This window comes from Mirounga angustirostris, unplaced genomic scaffold (assembly GCF_029215605.1).
Source record: "Mirounga angustirostris isolate CCGP_5_RB_7025 unplaced genomic scaffold, mMirAng1.0.hap1 SCAF_7, whole genome shotgun sequence".
NCBI lineage: Eukaryota > Metazoa > Chordata > Mammalia > Carnivora > Phocidae > Mirounga > Mirounga angustirostris.
In genome coordinates this window covers 2,294,639-2,315,537 of record NW_026991715.1, presented here as the reverse complement: position 1 = coordinate 2,315,537, position 20,899 = coordinate 2,294,639, and the positions used below count along the sequence as shown (strand labels likewise).

General features: G+C 62.4%; 1 protein-coding gene across 12 annotated transcripts in view; it reads right to left on the bottom strand.

Moving 5' to 3' along the window:
• OBSCN (obscurin, cytoskeletal calmodulin and titin-interacting RhoGEF) overlaps positions 1-20,899 on the bottom strand; it is a 131,099-nt gene that overhangs the window by 9,448 nt on the left and 100,752 nt on the right. For 7 of the 12 annotated variants that reach the window (XM_064595676.1, XM_064595677.1, XM_064595681.1 and 4 more), the window contains 18 exons: positions 20,711-20,884; positions 20,242-20,398; positions 19,836-19,952; positions 19,594-19,758; positions 18,797-18,955; positions 18,528-18,705; positions 18,013-18,126; positions 15,174-15,341; positions 14,891-14,993; positions 14,512-14,641; positions 13,500-13,608; positions 4,229-4,495; positions 3,461-3,557; positions 3,066-3,187; positions 2,394-2,506; positions 2,076-2,244; positions 1,838-1,919; positions 477-677 (listed from right to left, as the gene is read on the bottom strand). In XM_064595676.1, coding sequence (XP_064451746.1) covers positions 477-677; positions 1,838-1,919; positions 2,076-2,244; positions 2,394-2,506; positions 3,066-3,187; positions 3,461-3,557; positions 4,229-4,495; positions 13,500-13,608; positions 14,512-14,641; positions 14,891-14,993; positions 15,174-15,341; positions 18,013-18,126; positions 18,528-18,705; positions 18,797-18,955; positions 19,594-19,758; positions 19,836-19,952; positions 20,242-20,398; positions 20,711-20,884 — 2,625 coding nt within the window. Of the gene's footprint in view, positions 1-476; positions 678-1,837; positions 1,920-2,075; positions 2,245-2,393; positions 2,507-3,065; positions 3,188-3,460; positions 3,558-4,228; positions 4,496-5,649; positions 7,321-10,463; positions 10,507-13,499; positions 13,609-14,511; positions 14,642-14,890; positions 14,994-15,173; positions 15,342-18,012; positions 18,127-18,527; positions 18,706-18,796; positions 18,956-19,593; positions 19,759-19,835; positions 19,953-20,241; positions 20,399-20,710; positions 20,885-20,899 lie in introns of those variants that run through there. The other 5 variants (XM_064595684.1, XM_064595686.1, XM_064595687.1 and 2 more) reach the window with 3 other exon arrangements.

Sequence of the window (20,899 nt, the reverse complement as noted above, 5' to 3'; positions counted from 1 at the left end):
CCCACCCAGCCCCACACACCTTCGGCAAGTCTTATCTTGGGGTGGGGGTGGGAGCCACGCTGGGGAAGGTAGTGCTCAGGCTGACGAGGGTGGGAGGAACAGGGACCCCGAGGACAGGGGCTGAGATCAGTGGGTGGCAGCAGCAGAGTAGGAGGGGAGCGAGTCGTGCGTGTCTGCCCCTCGCTGGACCTTGGGTGGGCAGCCTGAGGACCCTCTCAGCTTTAGCGCTGGGGGCAGCCACATAAGTCGGACGTCCCTGCTGGTGAGGCCACGTGGAGCAGGGCAGGGGCCCAGTGAAGGCATGTCCTGGACCCTGTGGACACAGCCCTGCCCAAATTCCGGAACCACGGGACCGGAGCTACAAGGACGGTGCTGTGTCCAGGAACACCAGAACAACGGGCCCCATGTGGCCCTCGGACCCCTGCCTGCCCAGGGCGCGCCCCTCTCCGCACTCTCTCCGGCTGAGGGCGGGATACAGCTCCAGGACAAGGATCAGGGTCTTCCGGGTCTCAAACTGGTCCAGCAGCCGGGTGACCAGTGGGTGGCTCAGCGTGGCCAGGATGTCCCGCTCGCGGTACGCATGGGTGCGCGTCCTGCTCCGCAAGGGGATGAACTTGGCTGCACAGGACATCTGGTTTCCCTTGTGCTGCACCCTCTTCACGAAGCCAAACACGCCCCTGGGAGGAGGGGAGCCACGCTGGGTGCATGCGACAGGCTCCCCGGGGTCGTGGTTGGGGTTAGAGTAGGGGTCGGGGGCGGTGCTTGTGAAAGGCCGGGCTCCCAGGGCAGGGACTCAGGGGTAGGGACTTGGGGAGGCGGGGCTGAGGGGACTGAGGGGCGGGGACTCGAGGCAGGGACTCGGAGGCGGGGCTGAGGGGCGGGGTCTCGGGGTAGGGACTCAGGGAGGCGGGGCTGAGGGAGGGACTTGGAGGCGGGGCTGAGGGGCGGGGTCTCGGGGTAGGGACTCAGGGAGGCGGGGCTGAGGGGCAGGAACTGGGGGAGGGACTCAGGAAGGAGGGGCTGAGGGGCGGGGACTCGGGGCGGGGACTCGGGGTGGGGACTCAGGGAGGCGGGGCTGAGGGGCGGGGACTCGAGGAGGGACTCAGGGAGGCGGGGCTGAGGGGGCGGGGACTCGGGGCGGGGACTAGGGGTAGGGACTCGGAGGCGGGGCTGAGGGGGCGGGGACTCGGGGCGGGGACTAGGGGTAGGGACTCAGGGAGGCGGGGCTGAGGGGGCGGGGACTCGGGGTGGGGACTCAGGGAGGCGGGGCTGGGAGGCGGGGACTCGAGGAGGGACTCAGGGAGGTGGGGCTGAGGGGCGGGAACTGGGGGAGGGACTCAGGAAGGAGGAGCTGAGGGGCGGGGACTCGGGGCGGGGACTCGGGGTGGGGACTCAGGGAGGCGGGGCTGAGGGGCAAGGACTCGAGGAGGGACTCAGGGAGGCGGGGCTGAGGGGGCGGGGACTCGGGGTGGGGACTCAGGGAGGCGGGGCTGAGGGGCGGGGACTCGAGGAGGGACTCAGGGGGGCGGGGCTGAGGGGGCGGGGACTCGGGGTGGGGACTCAGGGAGGCGGGGCTGAGGGGCGGGAACTGGGGGAGGGACTCAGGAAGGAGGGGCTGAGGGCGGGACTGAGGGGCGGGGACTCGGTGTCGGGACACGGCGGCGGGGCTGAGGGGCGGGGACTCGGGTTAGGGACTCAGGGAGGCGGGGCTGACAGGAGGGGACTGGGGGAGGGACTCAGGAAGGAGGGGCTGAGGGCGGGGACTCGGGAGGCGGGACTGAGGGGCGGGGACTAGGGGCGGGGCAGCGGCTCCTGGGGCTGGGTTTCTGGACCATACCTTCCAATTTCCTCCTTGACCTCGTAGAAAGAGCGCAGTTTCCTTCGATAGCTTTGCTTCGCTGAGTCCGGCTCGCTGTCTCCTGCAGTCAAGGAGCGGGAAGCCCTCGGTGTGGGTAAAGATGTCCATTTCCCCCAAGTGTAGCATCCTTGTGCTGGAGCCTGTGAGAGGCCACAGACCCCACCCCGTGCCCTCAAGGAGCAGACACTCGGGTTCTAGGAGGGATCCCCCGACTCACCCCCGTGGACTATGAGCTCCGCTTTACACATCACCTGGCCACCAGCGTTGCGGGCCAGGCATGTGTAGACACCAGCGTCGTGCTGGGTCACATCGCTCAGCACCAGGGAGTAGGTGGTCCCCTCCTGCTGCTGGCTGAGCCGGGCGCCATCCACCAGCTGGGCATCGTCCTGGGGGCACAGGCGGGTGGGGCCACCATCAGCCCAACCTGGAGACCCCTGCAAGGCAGGCTGTCCCTGCCTCCAGTGAGCAGCTTGCTGTCGGGTGGGAATGCCACACACTCCCCAAGCCCGGCCCCCCACAAGGCGCCTGTCCATACCCGGTACCAGGTCACCATGGGCTGCGGGTTGCCCTCAATGACCGCCTGGAACTGGGCTGTGCTGCCCTTCTGTGCCTGCACATCTTCGATGGTGACCTGCATGGACGGGGGCCCTGGGGTGCAGGACCGAGTCTGTGAGGGGGGGCCCAGGCTGTGCCGCCCACCCTGCCCACCACAGCCCCTCCAGCATGGACTCGTCAAGCTGGGGCTTGCAGTCAGAGAACCCCTGGCGGACCAGCATTGACCCTGGGCCTGTCTTGACACCCCAGTGGGCAGCCAGGCCCTGAGATACTCCCCAGGGGCACCTGCCTCCCCAAATGAGGACAATCCCCTCCTGACTCTGCCCGGGCCCCTGAAGGCCAGTAAGTGTTTCCTTCCATCTAACCTCTGTCTGTCCTGCTTAGACGTTAGCTGTCCAAGGGCAGGGCATGCAGAGTGTGCTAACACCTGCTGGGTAAAGGAGCACCCAACATCCCATTCAGTCCTGTCAGCACCCCCAGTGAGAGAGATCTCACCTCTCCCAGGGATGGCCCTCTTAGGGAATGCAGGGAAATGGGCAGTGAGGCCCCCGGCCACAGCAAGGCCGGGACAGGCCAGGTGGCTTTGCAGTTTCCTCTGCACAAGTGCCCCCCACCCCCAGTCCAGGGCATGGGGAGCACACGTGTAACCTACTTGCGGCAGCTGTGTTGCTGGCCTGGTACACGTATGTCCTATGGGTGGTCTCCATGAACACTTGGCTGTGGACGTCCCACAGCTCCACTGTGCCTGCCCCCGGCCAGGCTGTGCCCTCCATCCTGTGGTCATGGAGCTGGATGAGCCGTCTGCCCGTCTCCTACACTTCTGGAGTGCGGGCGGCCAAGCCTCACCATAAGATGGGGGTGCGTGCCTCCCCCTCCCTGGACGGCAGCAGATGTTTTGGGAGGGGATGTACAGAGAGGGGACCCAGCCCTGGGCAATGAGAGGGCTCCACCAACACCCCTCACCCTGAGGGCGGCCTCTCCTCCGTGCTCTGCCCCTGGGATGTCCCTCTCATGAACTGCCCCCACCCAGCACGCCAGGGAGGTTACCGGATGGGCACGATGCGTCCCTGGCCCTCAGCATGGGCCCCTGAGTCCTGCTCCTGGCCCTCCTGGGGGAGAGGCTGTGGCACTTTCTGGGGCTCAACTGGTAAGAGACAAGGGGCCTAGTGAGACATTGGGATGGAGCTGGGACTGTCCCCCACAATGTGCCCCCATGTCGTCCTCCAGGCCCAGAGGGTGGGAGCACAAGACAAAGCCGGGACTCCAGGGGTGCAGGGCCCTATGGGTAAGAACGGACAGGGAACACCCACCCCTGAAACCCAGGGCTCCCGACCTCCCTACAGAGCCCAGAGCCTTGCCCTAGCTCCTAGCCTGGGCCACCAGCCCTGAGGCCCCCTCGCCAGCCACTCTGCAGGGCCCCAGCAGGTGCAGCAGCTTCTGGGGGGAGGGGTCTCAAGGCATATCCCTGGGGGTCTCATCTCTCTGGGGCGGCGGGGGGGTCTACCCCTCCCTCTCCTCCCTCTCTTCTCCCTCCTCCCTCTTCCCTCTCCTACTTCTCCTTCCCTCTTCTCCCCCCTCCTCCTCCCTCCTCCTTCTCCTCCTCACTTACCCAGGAGTACAGGTTCCCTAGGCTTTCTGCCCAGGACTGACCACCAAAGTCTCTGGCTCCCAGGACAAATGTACTGGGGAAGAACCTCCCAGCACCCACTCCCCTGCCTAGTTTCATAGATGGGGAGACTGAGGCTGAGTGCATGGAGCCATTGGAATGTCACGGTCCCTAGGGGCTCTGCCCATTCGCCCACACAGGATGGATACCTGGGGTGGCCAAGGTTGGGGCCAGCACAGGGGGGACTCTGACAGCAGGTGGCACTGGGTGGTCAGCCTGAGGCCGCTGGGCCTCACCAGATGCATCTGCATCTTCCATGCCTGGGAGTTGGGGGCCAGCGTCCTGGAGTTTGGGTGGCCCCCCAGGGCCAGTGCTGGGGCCAGCGTGGTCCCCCGTGGAGGGTCCTGGAGCCTTGGTGCACACTGTGACCTCCTGGTCTGCTGGCTCCAGGGCAACTGTGGGATGGACAGCAGCATCTGTGAGAGAGGCAGGTCAGTGTGTAGGAGTGAAAGGTGGCCTGGGCCCCAGAAGAAGGCTCCAGAAACCTAGTCACAGGCCTCAGAGTCCCATGTGTGGGCTCTCTGCCCCCAGCTCCCAGGACGTTTTCCTCTTCTACCTAGAGGTAACTTGGTAGAGGCACCCCACAGCCTCACACATGCCCAGGGACGCCCACCACTCCATTCCCAGCAGTGCCCTTCCCACCTGCCTGCCCCACCCACCCACTCAAGGCAGTGAACTCAGGGCCTTCAGGAGCATGCGGGCTCCTCTGGGGACAGGTGGGCCTGGATACCTACCCTCTGTCCTGGTCTGTCCTCAGTCTCAGGTCATCCCACCCCTTCACCCTGGGACTGGCTTCCCCCCACCCCATGGCCCACTCCAGACCCCAAGGTACTGGGACACCCAGGCCAGGGTGGACCCAGCCCCACACTCTAGGGAGGCCTGGGGACAGCCTGATGCTGTCAGGGACCAGGGGCTCCTTCCTGCCCACCCAGGCCACCGCACCCTCACTGGCTCCTACCCCAGCTTCCCACACAGCCCCCAAAGGAACCCTCCAACTACCCCATGTGTGGGCTCTCTGCCCCCAGCTCCCAGGACGTTTTCCTCTTCTACCTAGAGGTAACTTGGTAGAGCCACCCCACAGCCTCACACATGCCCAGGGATGCCCACCACTCCATTCCCAGCAGGTGCCCCTGCCTGGAGCTCTCCCCTGCCCCAGACCCTCTCTCTTGCCGATCTTCTGTATCCTCGGGCCCTCCAGAACAGAGAGACAACTGGGCAGTCTGCTGTCTGTTTGCCCTCTATGACACTGGGGAACCCATCCTGTCCTTACCCAGTCCAAAGACATCAGCACGCCTCTGACGCAAACACCCTCTGTTTCAAACTCGCCAACAGCCCCCATTGCACAGCAGGCTGGGAACGACCACTATGGGCCATCCTGATCCCAGTATATGCACCTGTGACCAGCCACACAGCCCATGTGAGCAAGCTAAACCTGTGAGCTGTCCCGCTTCCATCCAGGGACCCCAAGAATGGGCCAGAACCCACAGGCTAATGCCGGGTGCCGACCCAGGGTCCTCCCCGACAAGACGCCGGAGCCACCAGACAGAGAGGCAAGAGAGCAGAACAGAAGCAGTGCAGAGAACCAGTTTATTATCATGGGGGTCACTGATGGGCCACTTCCCCAGGCACAGACCCTGGTTCACCCTGCAGAGAGGCCCAAGAGTTCCTGCAGGGCTAGGCCCTGCACAGACCTCCAGGAGGCCAAGAGAAATGTTCATAGTGAAGATGTAGCTGGGGAGCCCCCCAGTGAGAGAAAGACTGGGACCCCAGCCTGGAGCAGGCAGGGCCCATCTGGCAGCCTGGCCTCATGAACGTGGCAGGACAGATGCAGAGTCCCTGACCTGCATCTAGAGACCTGAGCCCAGAGCTGCAGTCTGTGAGTCCCTCCGGCCTTCTGTACTTTCTGAGACGCCAGGTCTGGGCACAGTGCCTTCAGCCGGACCAGGCCCCATGAGGTAGCAAGTGCCTGGGGACAGAGGGGCGAGCAGGCTCCAGCCCTGAGTTCTTGGAGAGTTAGAGAGAGGGTCAGAGCACACATGTGTCCATGGAGCGCTGGTTTCCTCCATGAAGCCACAGGGCCCGGCAGCCAGGCACCTGCTGCTCACAGCCTCAGCCCTGGGAGGGGCCCGGGGCCTTGTCCCCATCCGGGCAGATGTGCAGGGTGACGGTCTCGCCCACCGTCCCAAAGCTGACCGTCTGGGTGTTAACCTCCGTTTTGAAGCTGCTCTGGCCACTGTCTGCAGACCTCTGGACCTGGATGCAGAAGGACGGCTTCCAGGACGCAGCACCCCCAGCCTGGGCTTCCTGCATACAGAAGGAGACTCCTGCGGGGCCGAGGACCTGAGGGCCCAAGGGAGACGCCTCCCGGCGACTGAAAAAGCTAGGTGGGTTTCGAGGGCCCAGGGGACGCCCCACATTGAGCAGGACAGGTTGCCCCACCATGGGCTCATTGATCTCTCTCTGGAGCACAGAGACCTCGCAGGGTGGGTCGTCAGAAGTGCTGGGCACAGGGCCATGGCAGCCGAAGGTCTCCCCTTCCTGGGGCACGTAATCCTCCAGATCAGCCAGCGTCAGCACTCGGCCATCATGTGTGAGGATCTTGGGGTCACGGCCCCAAAGGCTGTTGGTGCCCAGGGGCTCCTCCGTCAGGAGGGCATCTCCTCCCTCCACCTCCTCCACCTCCTCCATGGGGGTTTCCTCTTCAGCCCCCTGGGGAGGGAACGGCTCACAGGTCTCCTCTGGCCCCGTGTCCATGCAGATGAGAGGCTCTCCAGTGCTCCTGCCCTGGGCCTGGGGCTCCTGGGCCAGTAGGTTGTTGTTGGAGTTGTTTGCATTGGGGTCTCCTATGGGGGTCCCACCAGGCAGCGTGAAGAGAAGCCCTGCAGAGCTGTCAGGTGCCTCTCCGGCAGGGGATGCACCCCTGGAGCCCGTCTTCTTCACCCTGACTTCAATGGTCTCCTCAACCTCTACCCACTTGGGCTGGGGCCTTGTGCCCTGGGGCAGGCCCGGCGTGTGGGACTCAGGCTCCGTCACATACAGCGTGGGTACAGTAGGTCTCCAGCCTGGCTCCACCTCAGGCCTGTGGGGCTGGCTGGCCCCCAGTGAGTACAGCACCTCAGGGGCCAACTGGCCTGGCCTGGGCGGGCTGGCAGTGCGGCGGGAAGGCGAGCGGGAGGGGGACTTGTTCGGGGACCGGCGCCGGCCACGAGGGCTCTTCACCACGGTGGTGATGGTCTCTTCTCTGCAGGGAGAGGGCCAAGAGGAAATGTGCACAGAGACCTGTACCCTTGCCCGCTGCCCGCGCCATCAGCACATGCGGGGGCCACGTGAGTGATCAGGTTAGTGTAGCGAGCAATTGGTGACACTGCATAAACAAATTCCTACATGTGTGCTTGAGCCCGCCCTCTGAAACCTCTAGCCAGAGAACCAATGGAACAAAGCACAAAGCCTCATCTGGCCAACTCAGGCTCTAGCACACAGATCTCAAAACAAGAGTTGAGGCAACAGGGGAGGCCCACGCCTCATCACAGTGCACCTCCAAACCCAAGACCAAGTCTGGTTCACAATGTCTCCACGTGTGTCTCTTCTCCGTTTATGGCCACCTTCTTTTGGAGACGCCAATGCTCGTTGCAGAGCTAATGGACAGGGATGCAGGGACATAGCCATGTGGCCTTCCTTGTCTATCCCATGAGTGCTTTGTGCTTTGTATCATGGGGGATGACCCCAGTGAGCTCTCAGAGGGCAGGAACCTCAATGGTCCTCAGCTGGAGATAGGTTGGCAGCTGATGCTAGGTCCAGGAGGGTTGTCAGAGCACTGATCTGCTGCCTGTGTTCCTGATCTGTTCATCTGGGGGCGTGAAGCCCAGCAAGAACACCCGGCTCTGAGCGTGGCTTGGCCGTCATGGGCTGTGTGACATCAGACAAGCACTTCCTCTTCCTGGGCCCCTTCCGCCTAAATGGGAGTGGGCAGGAAGGAAAGAGGAGGCAGAATGCAAGGCCAGTTGCATGTGAGTGAACATCAGGTACTGGCCAGGGACTTTGCAGCAGCCCTGGGGGATGGGTCTGACCTCCTTTTGCAAGTGTGGACCACGAGGCTGAGAAGGCTGCACACATGCCCAGGGCCATGACTCAGAAGTCCACCAGTCACCCCCAGGATCCCCTGCCACCCTGTGCCCCTGACCTTGGTGGGTGCTGGGGGTACAATGAGTATCAGGCAGTATCAGGGAGCAGGGATGTGCTAAACACACAGACCCTGGGGAACTCACAACTCTCCTGGGCCCTGGGACCTGCATTTTCTCTTGGGCTCAGGCACGCATGTGGTGACAGCTCAATGCTGTCGTCACCTGCCTGCTATGACTAAGGCAGGCTCGTGCTCTCTCTCTCTCCCTCATTCAGCTTTTATCCAACTTAGGGCTCCACCCAGGAGCATATATTTCCAGGGATGGGCCCAGAAATGTGTGCTACAGCACAGCGATTATAGGCCCTGCGTCCTCAGACCTCAACAGGTAAGAAGGAAATACTACACCCCACTCAACTGACGGGGCAACTGAGGCTTGGGAGGCGTGGCCTAATAAAAAATCACAGGACTGCCTTCCTGCCTCATGCCCAGGCTCGGGAGCACTAGGCTTGTCCCTGGGTCGGAGCTTGCCCAAACATCATGGGAACTTGGGCCAGGCCCATCTGCTGGCCTCATGCCTCTTCAGTTCGCCAAGGCAGGACAGTCAGTCATGTGGGTACTGGGGTCATGCCTCCTAAATGCCTCCCTGTGTTGAGCTCATTACTGCCCCCATGAAGACATGTGGGCATCCTGCACTGGGGCTCCCAGGACAGCAGGTGGGACTGCCAGGTGGCAGGGGTCTCTCTCCAAGCCCTTTTTCCTCCCCATGTACCCTGAGTCCCCACTCTGTGGTGTGTCCTTGGGAGAGATACCTGGCACAATTCCTCCAGCTGAGTTCCTCCAGCAACACAGGGTGTGTGTTGCTACCTCCCTAAGCCTGGAACAGATTGGACTTCAGGATGCCCCTTGAGTCCCCTAGTCCGGCTGCCCCAGGTGCGAGTCCTCTCTGAAGTCTTACTGATGAGGCAGCCTGGCCCTGTCTCTGTTTCTCCGTTTTGTCATCTGTAAGATGTAAATAATAGAAATGCTCTCTTCATAGACGAAATGTAGAGTTAATCTGTGTATAGCTCTGGCACAGCTGCATGCCTCCAGGGATGCTTACTACTGCCCCATGTACTGCCCCATGTGGGCAGCAATGTGCCTTGGGGGAGGATGGAGGAAATTGAGGAAGGGTTAATCCAGGATCTGACCAAATGTCTGGCGATAGGATTCTCCAAAACTTGGCCAACTGCAGGCCCCTTTAGGAGGTCATAGGCCCATGAGGAACCAACAGGAGCTTCCCAGTCATCTGGTCTTAGACCAGTCTTTCTTGCCTCCTGGCTTCCACAAACTTTTACACAATCTCCGCCTGCAGACACCTCCTACTGGATCATCCAGGTGAAAACCAACTCTGCCTTCTGTGGGCTTACTCAGCTCCAGACCTCTTGTGTTATTATTATTTTTTTTTAAAGATTTTATTTATTTATTTGAGACAGAGAGAATGAGATACAGAGAGCATGAGAGGGAGGAGGGTCAGAGGGAGAAGCAGACTCCCTGCCGAGCAGGGAGCCCGATGCGGGACTCGATCCCGGGACTCCAGGGTCATGACCTGAGCCAAAGGCAGTCGCTTAACCAATTGAGCCACCCAGGCGCCCCCTCTTGTGTTATTTAATTAGCAACAACCCCAGCCTTGAAGGCACCTAATAAAAAGGGGACAATGGGCGTGGCACCGGGGAAATGGGTTACCTGCTGGCTTTCAATCATGAACCATCCTGCACACATTTTAAATACTCAGTAGCCACTTGTGGCTAGTGGCTGTTCTTGTAGTGGGCATCATAAAGATAGAATATTTCCAACATGACAGAAAGCTCTGTTGGGACAAAAATGCCCTAGGTCCTAGGGTTTGAGGGGTAGAATATTCCCTCTAGCCCACTGTGGGAAGCAGCTCTTGGTCCCAGCTCCAAATTAACTGATGTGATTCTGGGTCCAAGCCCTGAGTGAGTTGCTGTGAAGTATGCAGAGTAAGTCTACCCTGTGGAGGCACTGGAGTATAGAGGCCCTGGAAGAGAGAGCTGTGAAGTGTGAAGGTAGCCAAGGCCCCAGGGGAAGGTTGGTCCCCTCGGTGGCATCTGCAAAGTCCTGGCAGTCTGCATGGTGAGCAAAGGCCATGTGGGCAAGCAGTTAAGACAAGCAGGTGGACAGGCCACACGGACAAGGTCCACGTGGGTTAGTGGGCATGCAGGGGGCACTGCAGTCAGGAGGAAGTTTAGGAACACGCCTGCACTTACATGATGACGGTTTTCTTGGGGACTTTAGTCTCCTGCTCAGTGACTACAAAGAAAACAGTCGGAATAGCGAGGGTTACAGATCAGCCAGCGCTCGGGTGCTGAGCCATTTGAGTGGCATGGCAGTATAGTAACCTGCTCGGCTTCAGAGCACTGTATCCAAGCCCTGCCTGATCTGCCTGTCTCACGTTGGAACCTCAGTTCTGTCATCTTTAACACGGAGATGACAGTGCCTGCTCTGAGTGGCTGGGGGATGAGCAAGTGTGACCTCAGTGTGTCCCATATGAGAAAATGAGGGTCTTGCAGTGACTGCAGCAAGAGCAGGGGCCCCGTCTAGGCTGCCCATGCAGAAATCCCAGCTCCTTCTTCAGCCCATGTGCCCAGGGAGCCCTGTGAATTTGTCAAACCTGAGGTCCCACTTCTCAGACAAAAACTGAAGGCTAGGGGTGGGGGGAAGGAAAGGCTCATGTGAACCAAACTGGGACTGGGATGGCTGGTGCCTATTTTATAAAAAATCCTAAAGACTAAAGGCATCTCTCCAGGGGAAAGGGACAGTGGAGTCCTAGAGATGGCACATCTGAGCTCTGTACCACGAGGCCATGGAAATCCCATCAGGAGCAACCAGAGACACCTGGACAGGGTCCTGAGCTCCAAATGAGCAGGGAAACCTAGGTCTCTCCATAGAAGCTCCCCATAAACTCAACTGCCTTGATTGCCCTAGCTTTCCATCTCCTTGGAGTCAACAGATGGAGGACTTGAGTCCCAGAGTCAGGACAGGACTCATCTGGGACCAGGCAGCACCTGTTCTCACCCATCCTGAGGCCTCTTCCTCTATAGCTTCTGGGCAGGGCCAGGCTTACCATTGAGATGCCCCTCCCAGCCACATCTTGCTGCGCAACAGGCAGTCCAGCACATACCAGTACCCTCAGATCTCAACAGTCCCTCTTGCCATCCTGGGGACAAAGCTGAGTGGGATGCTCAGAAAAGTCAGGTGGCAAGGCCTGCAGCACATAGCACTCTGGCTTCCGGTGTGTGGGTTTTAGGCTTTGCTGCAGTGCCATATAGAGAAAGGATTTCCCTTAGATAACCAAGAGTATTTTAAACTTGTCTCTGATTGGGTGCATGTAAATTAAAGGTACCAGCTGTGTCTGTATGGCCCTTGAGAGCCTCATTTATTTGTGTATGTGTGTGCATGTATGCATGTATGTGCATGGGTGTGTTTGTGTCCGCTGCCTCCTGGAGAGGGTAGCCCCCTGGGAGAGAGAATGGGAGCCAGCCAAAAGGCTTTGTGTGTTTGGATTAAGTTGGGTCCAGAGTGAGCCAGCCTGTTTGCCGCCTGCAGTCCACATCCTGCATGCAGAGTAGTGGGAAAACCCAGAGCTCCTTCCCTCACCCTCCCCTGATTGGAGTCCTGTCCTGCTGCTCTGAAGAGTGGTGGTCAGGGAATGTCTTGGCTGCTACATTCCTGGTGCCTTTGTTCCTGACCTGACCTGCCACCTGACGGGCTCTAAGCCCCGGTGAATACTGGCAGCCACCAGAGGGGTGCAGCCATGCGAAGCGGGGCTCCTGGCCCAGTGCAGTTCCAAAAGCGAGGGGGCAGCACCCACCCCACAAGGCCGGCTGGGCCTGTTCTGGCTGTGGAGCCACCAGGTTAAAGATGAAGCGGCAGGATAGGGTTAGGAAGCAGGAGGCGGCGGGCTCCAACTCCTGGGTCTGTGAGGACTGGCTTTTTTGGATGTGAGATACCATGTTCCTGGTATCAGAAGGCTGCCCTTCTTCCAGACTTCACAGCCATGACACGTTGACAGAAAGTGACCCATCATGACAATGAAGTGAATGCCTCTGTAGGACACGCTTGTCTCCAGCCCAAGAAGGAGTGCTGAAGTCCTTGCTCAGCACCTCCCCAACATAAGACGCCATACGGCAGGAAGTGCAGGTGCCTGCAGACACCACAGGGCCCTCTGGGGGGGCAGGAACATGGACCCCTGCCCACTCTGTGATGGCTGTGGAAGGCATCAAGGCTGTGAGGTCGAGCTCCAGATGCCAAGCAGGCTGACTCTGGGAGGGTCCAGACAGATAGAGGCCCCTGGACGTTGGGCCCCATCCAGGATGGACGGGATCCATTAGCCCAAGGCGTCACAGAAGCCAACACTCAGGACTTGGGAGGACATGTATTCCAACCCGACCTACTGTGAGAGCTACAGCTCCACCAGGTGTTGATCCAGCCTCTGCCTGCATACCTCTAGGGACAGGAGGCTCATCAACTGACAAGGTAGCCCCTTCCAGGTGGGGCAACCCAGACTGGAAGAAGCTGTCCCTGGACCTGCAGCCTGCCCTGCGGGCACCATAAGCCTACTCTCTGAGCAGTCCCAGGACAGATGCCAGCTTCCTCCCTTCCCATCCTTGCCATTCTTAGGCTGCGCACAGCTGGAACCGTGGACTCAGATGTAAGTAGAGGCATGAGATATCCTGCTGCCCACCCTTCACCTCCCACCCAGGTGGACATCCCCCTTGGTGAGACCCATCCCAGGACCCCAGACACCACCCCAGGCCACCCTAGGGAGGCAAAGCCACGGCATTCTGACTTTTCCATGAACAGCTCCACCCAGTGTGGAGGTACCAGGTCCCTGACATCACTCCCTCTCCTGGGAGCCAAGGTGGGACCCAGCAGCTGGTGCTCTGCACTCAGCATGCCTCCCACAGAGCCGTCCTCCCCAACGTTCCTGCTGCCTATTACGACGTCTTGCTGGCCACTACCCAGCAGCCTACTGGGCCCAGGCCTTGCCTCTCTACATACTCATTACTGCCCCAGAAATGGTAAGCAAGATGCAGGACCCCAGGGCTGCCCTCCAGCCTTGCCAAAGCTCTGGGCTCAAGGCTCACCTCACGCTGCCCCAGTAGGGGACTGGGAACCAGCCCTTGACCCATCTCTCCCAGCCAGACCCCTTCCTCAGCCCTCACTGCCCCTCCTCCAGGAAGCACACCCTGACTGGAAAGGCTGCTGGTTTCCCCCCAACCTGGCCCCACAGTAGCACTTACCTTCCATGGCTGCAAGCTGCTCCCTGTGAAGCTGTTCCCGGGCCCGCACAGCAGGGCTCTGCATGCACAGCTCTGCCCCGCCCCTCGCAGAGCCCAGCCGGTTCACCAACTGCAGGGCGGATGGCAGAGCCCGCTTAGAGCCAGTGGCTCCCTTGGGACCGTCGAGGCCATCTTTAACATGGAGGGCCCTCCCTGGCTGTGTCCCGGAGCCACAGAGCCCGCCACAGAAGAAAGGTGCCCACACAGACCCAGCACAGCCCAGGGGTCTCCTAGCTTGTGGGGACACCATCTGCACAGTTCAGTGTGGTGGCCATGTGGGCCCCGAACACTGAAAACAGAACCAAATTCTTATCTAGAGTTAAATAACTGATTTCAACTCAAATTGCACGTGTGGCTAGTAGTAACAGAATCAGACAGTGGGGGTCCAGAGCTAACTCTGGTATGTGTGCCTCCCAGGAGCTGCCGGGGCGGCAGGCCCCACCTAGCCCAACCCAGGCTACCAGCAGCAACCACACAGAGGAGGCTGGCAGCCAGGAAGAGCCACAGCCTACACATACCTTCCGCAGACCACCACCGGCCCTGCAGGTGGACAGGTGGCTTTGGTACAGAGGATGCCACACAGAGCTCCCACCCAGGTCCCTGTCCTCGCCATAGACACTGGGTGATGGGCTGGGGGTCCCAACCTCATTACGGGGATACTGGATGATGGTGGGCCAGGGGTCCCTCCTTCACTGGGGACACTGGGGGATGGTAGGTCTGGGGTCCCTCCTTCATCAGGGAGCCTGGATGATGGTTGGTCTGGGGACCCTCCTTCATCAGGGAGCCTGGGTGATGGTCTGGGGTTCCTCCCTCATCAGGGACACTGGGTGATGGTAGGCCAGGTGTCCCCTCCCTCATCATGATTCAGGGACACTGGGTGATGGTGGGCCAGGTGTCCCCTCCCTCATCATGGTTCAGGGACCCTGGGTGATGGTGGGCCCCGAGGTAGGTCCCCTGTGCCTGCCCACCTCACCTCGCACTCATAATGGCCCAGGTCGTCCTTGCTGGCTGTCAGGATCTCCAGCACCAGCAGACCGCTGCGGGGCTCACTCAGGGTTCGGTACTTGCTGCTGGGTGTTATCAGGGCCCCATCCTTGTACCACCTGCAGCCAACCCCAGGGGGTGAGGAGGGCCTCCCCAGGTTCCTTCCACTCGAGACTCTCCTCTCGCCCACCCTGCAGGATCGGGCTTCCATCCAGAACCCACGTCCTCCTGACGCCACCCACCCAGCCTCCAGTGGGTGTTGCCCCGCCTACAGCGGGAGCCATGTTTAGAATCTGCCCACCCCCCCAAGCAGCAAGCATGCCGCCTACCTCCCCTCCTGTGCCCCGGGTGCAAGCTGCCCAGCCCACCTGATCTGAGGGTGTGGGGCACCTTCAATGGTGCAGGTGACCTGCGCATCCTCTCCCTCCACAAAAGGAACCGCCCGGACCTTTTTCACAAATCGTGGGGGTACTGTGGGGCCACAGAGCAAGGTAAGAGAAAGAGATACACAGAGAGACACCATGATGAAGCGGGACCCTACCCCCACTCACGAGTGCCCCAGACGTCACCGGCAGCCCACCCCGTGGGGCCACTGAGGTGGAGTGGGATCTGGATGCTTCCTACTCCAGTCTCCCTCCCAGAGCGGCTCACCTTGCACCAGGATCTTGCCCAGAGTGCTCGCATTGCCGGCGGCACTAGCCGCAAAGCACATGTACTGGCCCGAGTCCACACCAGTCAGGTTGTCCAGGATGAGGGCACATGAGCCATCGGGGTCTTCAATGAGGATGTGGTGCGGATCCACCTCCACTGGCTTCCCATCTGCAAAGGAAGGCAGCGCTGTCACGGAGGGCACCCTGCCAGGGACAGGAGGCTGGCCTGCCTGGGGGGTGATGGGGGGCCACCCCTGGAGCACAGACCCCTGGTGGGGAGCCCGGCTGGTCACGCTGACCCAGAGTCCTGTCCCCTTCCCCAGATGTCTGTGCCCACCGTGTGGCCTCGGAAAGTAGGCTCATAGCAGGGTTCCTGCATGGCGTGCCACCTGAGGCCATGCCCAGAGGGATGCTCTGAATCCACGGTGGGGCCCCATGGCAGGGGGCGTGCTCCTCATCCTGGCAGATCGCAGCCTCTGGGGGCTCCCTGTGGGCTCTCCCACCATGACGCTGCTTTGGGTCACAGCGGCTCTTGGCCATGTGAGCCGCCTGCGTTGAGACGGCATGTGTCAGCATCTGCTGACCCTCACACTTCCTCCTGTCCACCCCTCGGGAGGGCAGTTTGGTCACCGGACACACAGCTGTCCCCAGACACAAGTTTTTCCCTCCAGGGTGCTCACAGCATTAAAGAAGCAGAGGTCCCCCCACCTGACCGCTCCAGGATGAGATGTGTTCTCCTTTCCCCTTGGATACAGACATGGCCCGGCCAGCTCGCCTTACTGGGGGCAGCCTGACCAGAAGCAGGGTGGTCCCAGGGGCTTGTTCTTACTTCCACGCAACTTTCTGAACCGCCCTGTCCCTCTGGATTGGCCATCCCAGGCACAGGTCTGGCCATGAGGGGATCGTGGATGGGCAGTTGCACTCCCAGGTTCTGTGTAAGGGGTCGGGGGGAGCATCTGGGAGAGACCTCTCAGACCCCAGGACATGGGGGCAGTGGGGCCTCCTTCCAGAAGAAGACCCCAGGGCAGAGGAGGGGGCTCTCCCAAACTGCCACCGGGAACCAGCTGCTGCATCCACCGGCTCCGGCCTGTGGCTCTGACCGTGGGACCCAGGGAAGGCCCAGCAACACCCCCAGGTTTCCTCAGCAGCCCTGTCCTTAACCAGGAGGGACACACAAATGCCCCCAGGGCCTGACCACCCTGGAACGGCTCCTTCAAGACCAGGGCTGGATTCGGGTATTCAGGCTGCACTGGAGCCTTGGAGACTGACCTGCCAGCCCAGGCCAGCCCAAGTGACCCCCAGTAAAAGAGTCTTGGTTTACCTGGGGGCCTCGGACCCCATCTGTTGTGATATATATAGGTTTGGGGCTTAAGGCCACGTGGCAGCGGCTTGACCTCTGCAGGGTCTGTGACAGACCTCAGCTGTGCCTGCCTGAGTGACCACCCAACAGGGGCCCTGGACACAAGGTTCAGATCAGTGTCCCCGGGGGGCTGGACTGTGCTACTATACGTCCACATGGGAGAGGCATGAGATCTGCAGGACTCCACTGGAAGGGAGGGCGGGGGGACACCAGGACCCTGCCTGGACACCCAGCTGGAACCCTCCCCACGCGCCTCTTCCCGCTCCTGCAATAAGCCAGACCCTGAGTGCACACTCTGCTGAGTTCTGTGAGTCCTTCTAGCGATTCACTGAACCCACCACAGCTGGTCGTGGGACCCCCAAACCGGGTGTCAGAACTGGGGGTGGTCCAGGGGACCCCCGAATGGCAGCCAGTGTCAGAACTGGGGGTGGTCCTGGGGACCCCCAAACAGCAGCTGGTGTCAGAACTGGGGGTGACCCTGGGGACCCCTGAAGAGCAGCCGGTGTCAGAACTAGGGGTGGTCCTGGGGACCCCCAAAGAGCAGCCTGTGTCAGAACTGGGGGTGGTCCTGGGGACCCCCAAACAGCAGCTGGTGTCAGAACTGGGGGTGACCCTGGGGACCCCCGAAGAGCAGCCGGTGTCAGAACGGAGGGTGGTCCTGGGAACCCCAGAACGGCAGTTGGTGTCAGAACTGGGGGTGGTCCTGGGGAGCCCCAAAGAGCAGCCGGTGTCAGAACTGGGGGTGGTCCTGGGGACCCCCAAACAGCAGCTGGTGTCAGAACTGGGGGTGACCCTGGGGACCCCCGAAGAGCAGCCGGTGTCAGAACGGAGGGTGGTCCTAGGAACCCCAGAATGGCAGTTGGTGTCAGAACTGGGGGTGGCCCTGGGAACCCCCAAACGGCAGCTGGTGTCAGAACTGGGGACCCCCGAACTTTGTGGCTCCCATCACATCCAGAGCCAAACCTGAGACCCTACGACAGGGCGGGCCTCAGAGTCCATCCTGCCCTCTCCTGGTCACCTGGCTGGCCCCCCAGAGCTCCTGCACGTCTGCCAGAGAGACCTGCCAGCTAACCCTCCATCCTCATTTCTCTGGCCGGCCACACCACCTCCCCACTTTGTTTGTCCCCTGGTTTGCCATCAGTCTAGCCCCCTACCCGGCCAGCACCCTTGGGCAGGGCCTATTTGCCACTGCGTCCCCGACACCTGGAACGGGGTGCTAGCCCTTGGTGCAAACTCGTCAAACAAGACAGCCAAGGAACGAGATCTGGAGCGGGTAGGGTCACTGAGTCTGAACCACGGGGGCACAGCCTCTGCTCTGAACCACCTCGTCTAGCCTTGCTCCCAGCCAAGCTGGCTGAGTCAGCCACTGGAAGAGGACGCCTGTCCCTCGCGCCCCCCGAGGGCCCCCGACCAGGCCCAATTCCCTCTGGAAGGCTCTTGCAGGTGCAGCGTCCACATCCCTCCATCTGCAGCAGCCTACCTTTGTACCAGCTGACAATGGGCTTGGGGGTGCCCGTCACACGGCAGGCCAGCTTCACGGTCTCGCCCAGCTCTGCTGTGCAGTCCGCCAGCTCCTCTTCGAAATCTGGGGGATCTGGGCGCACACACGCAAAGACTCTGAGTTCCTGGTGGGTGAGATGGTGGTGTCCCCATGTCCTTGGTCAGAAGCCCCAGCGTCCAGGGGTATGGTTGTTACGGACACTGCCCCTTTCGACCTTCCGTCCAGGGGGCCCTTCCCGTCCCTAACAAAATCTGGGCACCTGTCCTGTGCTGGGGGGCCCCTGTGTGAACCCTGAAGCTTCCTGCACTCAGGTCAAGGTCAGCCCTACACCCCAGCTCAGGCTCACGAAAGGCTGAGCTGACTGTGCCCCAGATGGAGCCTGTCCTTCGTGCCTCCCACAACCGGGGCAGGGGGCTGAGGCTCGGGGGGGGGGGGCCAGAAAGGCTCAGGTGCTGAGTGTGATCTCCCCGCCTGCCAAAGGCAGGAGCACTCACGCCACACGGGCAGGGCCAGGCGCTGCTGGATGCCGCAGATCTCCTTCACCCACGAGTTCTTGGTGATGACCGTGCGCGCCTGCAGCAGGTACTTGCGCACCGAGTCCTCCCGCTCGTGCCAGATCTCGAAAGCACGGTCGTCACCCTCCACCTGGTCGTTCAGGTCGATGCTGCTCAGCTGTGGGGGGCGGGGAATGCAGGCTGACTGCCTCAACACAGGCTTCTGCTTGCCCGCCCCCTGCCCCCAGGCCCCCGCGGCGCCCGCGCACCTTCATCATGTTTCGGAAGACGTAACTGAAGGTGTCGGTGCGGGAATCCCTTTTGGTCTTGCAAACAACCAGGTGGTGGCGGAACAGGAAGACGTGGCGGTGATGGCCCTTCCAGGGCATCCGCGCGCCCGGCGCCCCCTCCCACACGATGAAGTGGCCCTGCAGGGAGCAGTCAGCGCGCAGTTAGCCCACAGCCCGCCCCCGCAGTCCGCCCTGAGCCCCCGCAATCAGCCCGCAGCCCCCGTAGCCCCGCAGTCCGCCCGGAGGCCCCCCAGTCCGCCCGCAGCCCCCCCAGTCCGCCCGCAGCCCCCGCATCCGCCCGCAGCCCCCGCAGTCCGCCCGCAGCCCCCTGCAGTCCGCCCGGAGCCCCCGCAGTCAGCCCAAGCCCCCGCAGTCTGCCCGCAGCCCCCGTAGCCCCGCAGTCCGCCCGGAGGCCCCCCAGTCCGCCTGCAGCCCCCGCAGTCCGCTCGCAGTCCACCCGCAGCCCCCGCAGTCCGCCCGGAGCCCCCGCAGTCAGCCCCAAGCCCCCGCAGTTAGCCCGCAGCCCCCGTAGCCCCGCAGTCCGCCCGGAAGCCCCCCAGTCCGCCCGCAGTCCACCCGCAGCCACCGCAGTCAGCCCAAGCCCCCGCAGTCCGCCCGGAGGCCCCCCAGTCCGCCCGCAGCCCCTGCAGTCCGCTCGCAGTCCACCCGCAGCCCCCGCAGTCCCCCCGGAGGCCCCCGCAGTCCGCCCGCAGCCCAGGCGCCCCCCCGCCCCCCGCGGCCCTGCGCAGGCGCCCCGCCCACGTCCCCGTCCCGACCTGGCGGATGGGCTCGCCCAGGGCCTCCAGGGTGCCCGGGTAGTTCTCCATGAGCGACACGTGCAGCTGGTTCTCGGCGCGCTGCGGCAGGGCGGACACGAGCGCGTAGGCCTGCTCCAGCAGCGCGCAGTTCTGCCCGTTCCTCGCCTTGTTGCGGATCAGCTCCTGGGGGGCACAGCGTCAGGCCGCGTTCCCAGCCGCTGCGCGACGAGGCCGGGGAGGGGCCCGGCGCGCACCCCTACCTTGAGCAGGGCCTGGTACTGCTGGACGCGCTGCACTGGCCGCTCCAGGAAGTGCTGCAGGGGCGGTGGGGGCGGCTGCGACGGGTCCGCGGCGGACAGCACCTCCTCCGTGTATTTCTGTGGGAGCCGCGGGGCGGGGTTGGGGACACGCCGGCAGAGGTGGAGGGCGGGGGGCTGGGGCGTCGGGGTGCGCGCGCGTACTCACGCACACGCGCGCACCACCGTCCTCCCTCGCCAGCCGCACCCTGCCCCGCGGCACACACGCGCGTACACACACGCACGCGCGCGCACCGCCCTCCTCCCCAGCCAGCCGCACCCCTGCCCCGCTGTCACCATCTGAAGGGGAGCCCGGGGCTCCGGGGGCTCTGCTTTCTCAGTGAGCCGAGGGGCGCGGGCTGGGGTGCACCTTGTAGAAGTCCTGCACAGCCGTGCTGACCACCGCGGACTCGGCCTGCACGCGGCCCACCAGGAACTCCAGGTACTTCTCAAAGGCCTCCTGGTTCTTGATGAAGCACATGGCCACATCGTCGTCTGTGTCACAGGTCTGCAGCTCCCGCTGGAAGCTGCAGGAGAGGGCACGGTGGGCAGGCGCGGGTGAGGCCTCAGGTCTGGGACGGAGCAGGCTACCCCCCAGGGCTGGGCTGCGTGGCTACTTGGAACGGAGTGCGCTGAGCTTCGGGGGCTGCGGGTGTGCGGGGGGTGGGGGGGCATGCGCGTCTGTGTGCCTGCATGCAAGGACGTGCGGGTTCATGCAGCCGTGCGTGCGTCGGTGCGTGTGCCGTGCCCACACGTGCCACAGGTGCAGGAGCGTGCGTGTGCACGCGGGCGTGCACACGTGCGGGCGTGCACGTGCGCATACCCGAGGGCCAGCCCACCTGCTGTGGAAGTGGCTGATGTCCTGCACGTTGCGGAAGATGACTGCCTTCTGGTTGGCCACGGCCGGGGGCACGTGGGGGCATCGCTCCAGGTGCTGAATGTGGTGGTCCTGCAGGAACTGCAGCTTGCCCACAAAGGCCTGCTCGGAGCTCAGCAGCTCCTGGATGATGGAGCTGGGAGGGGATGAG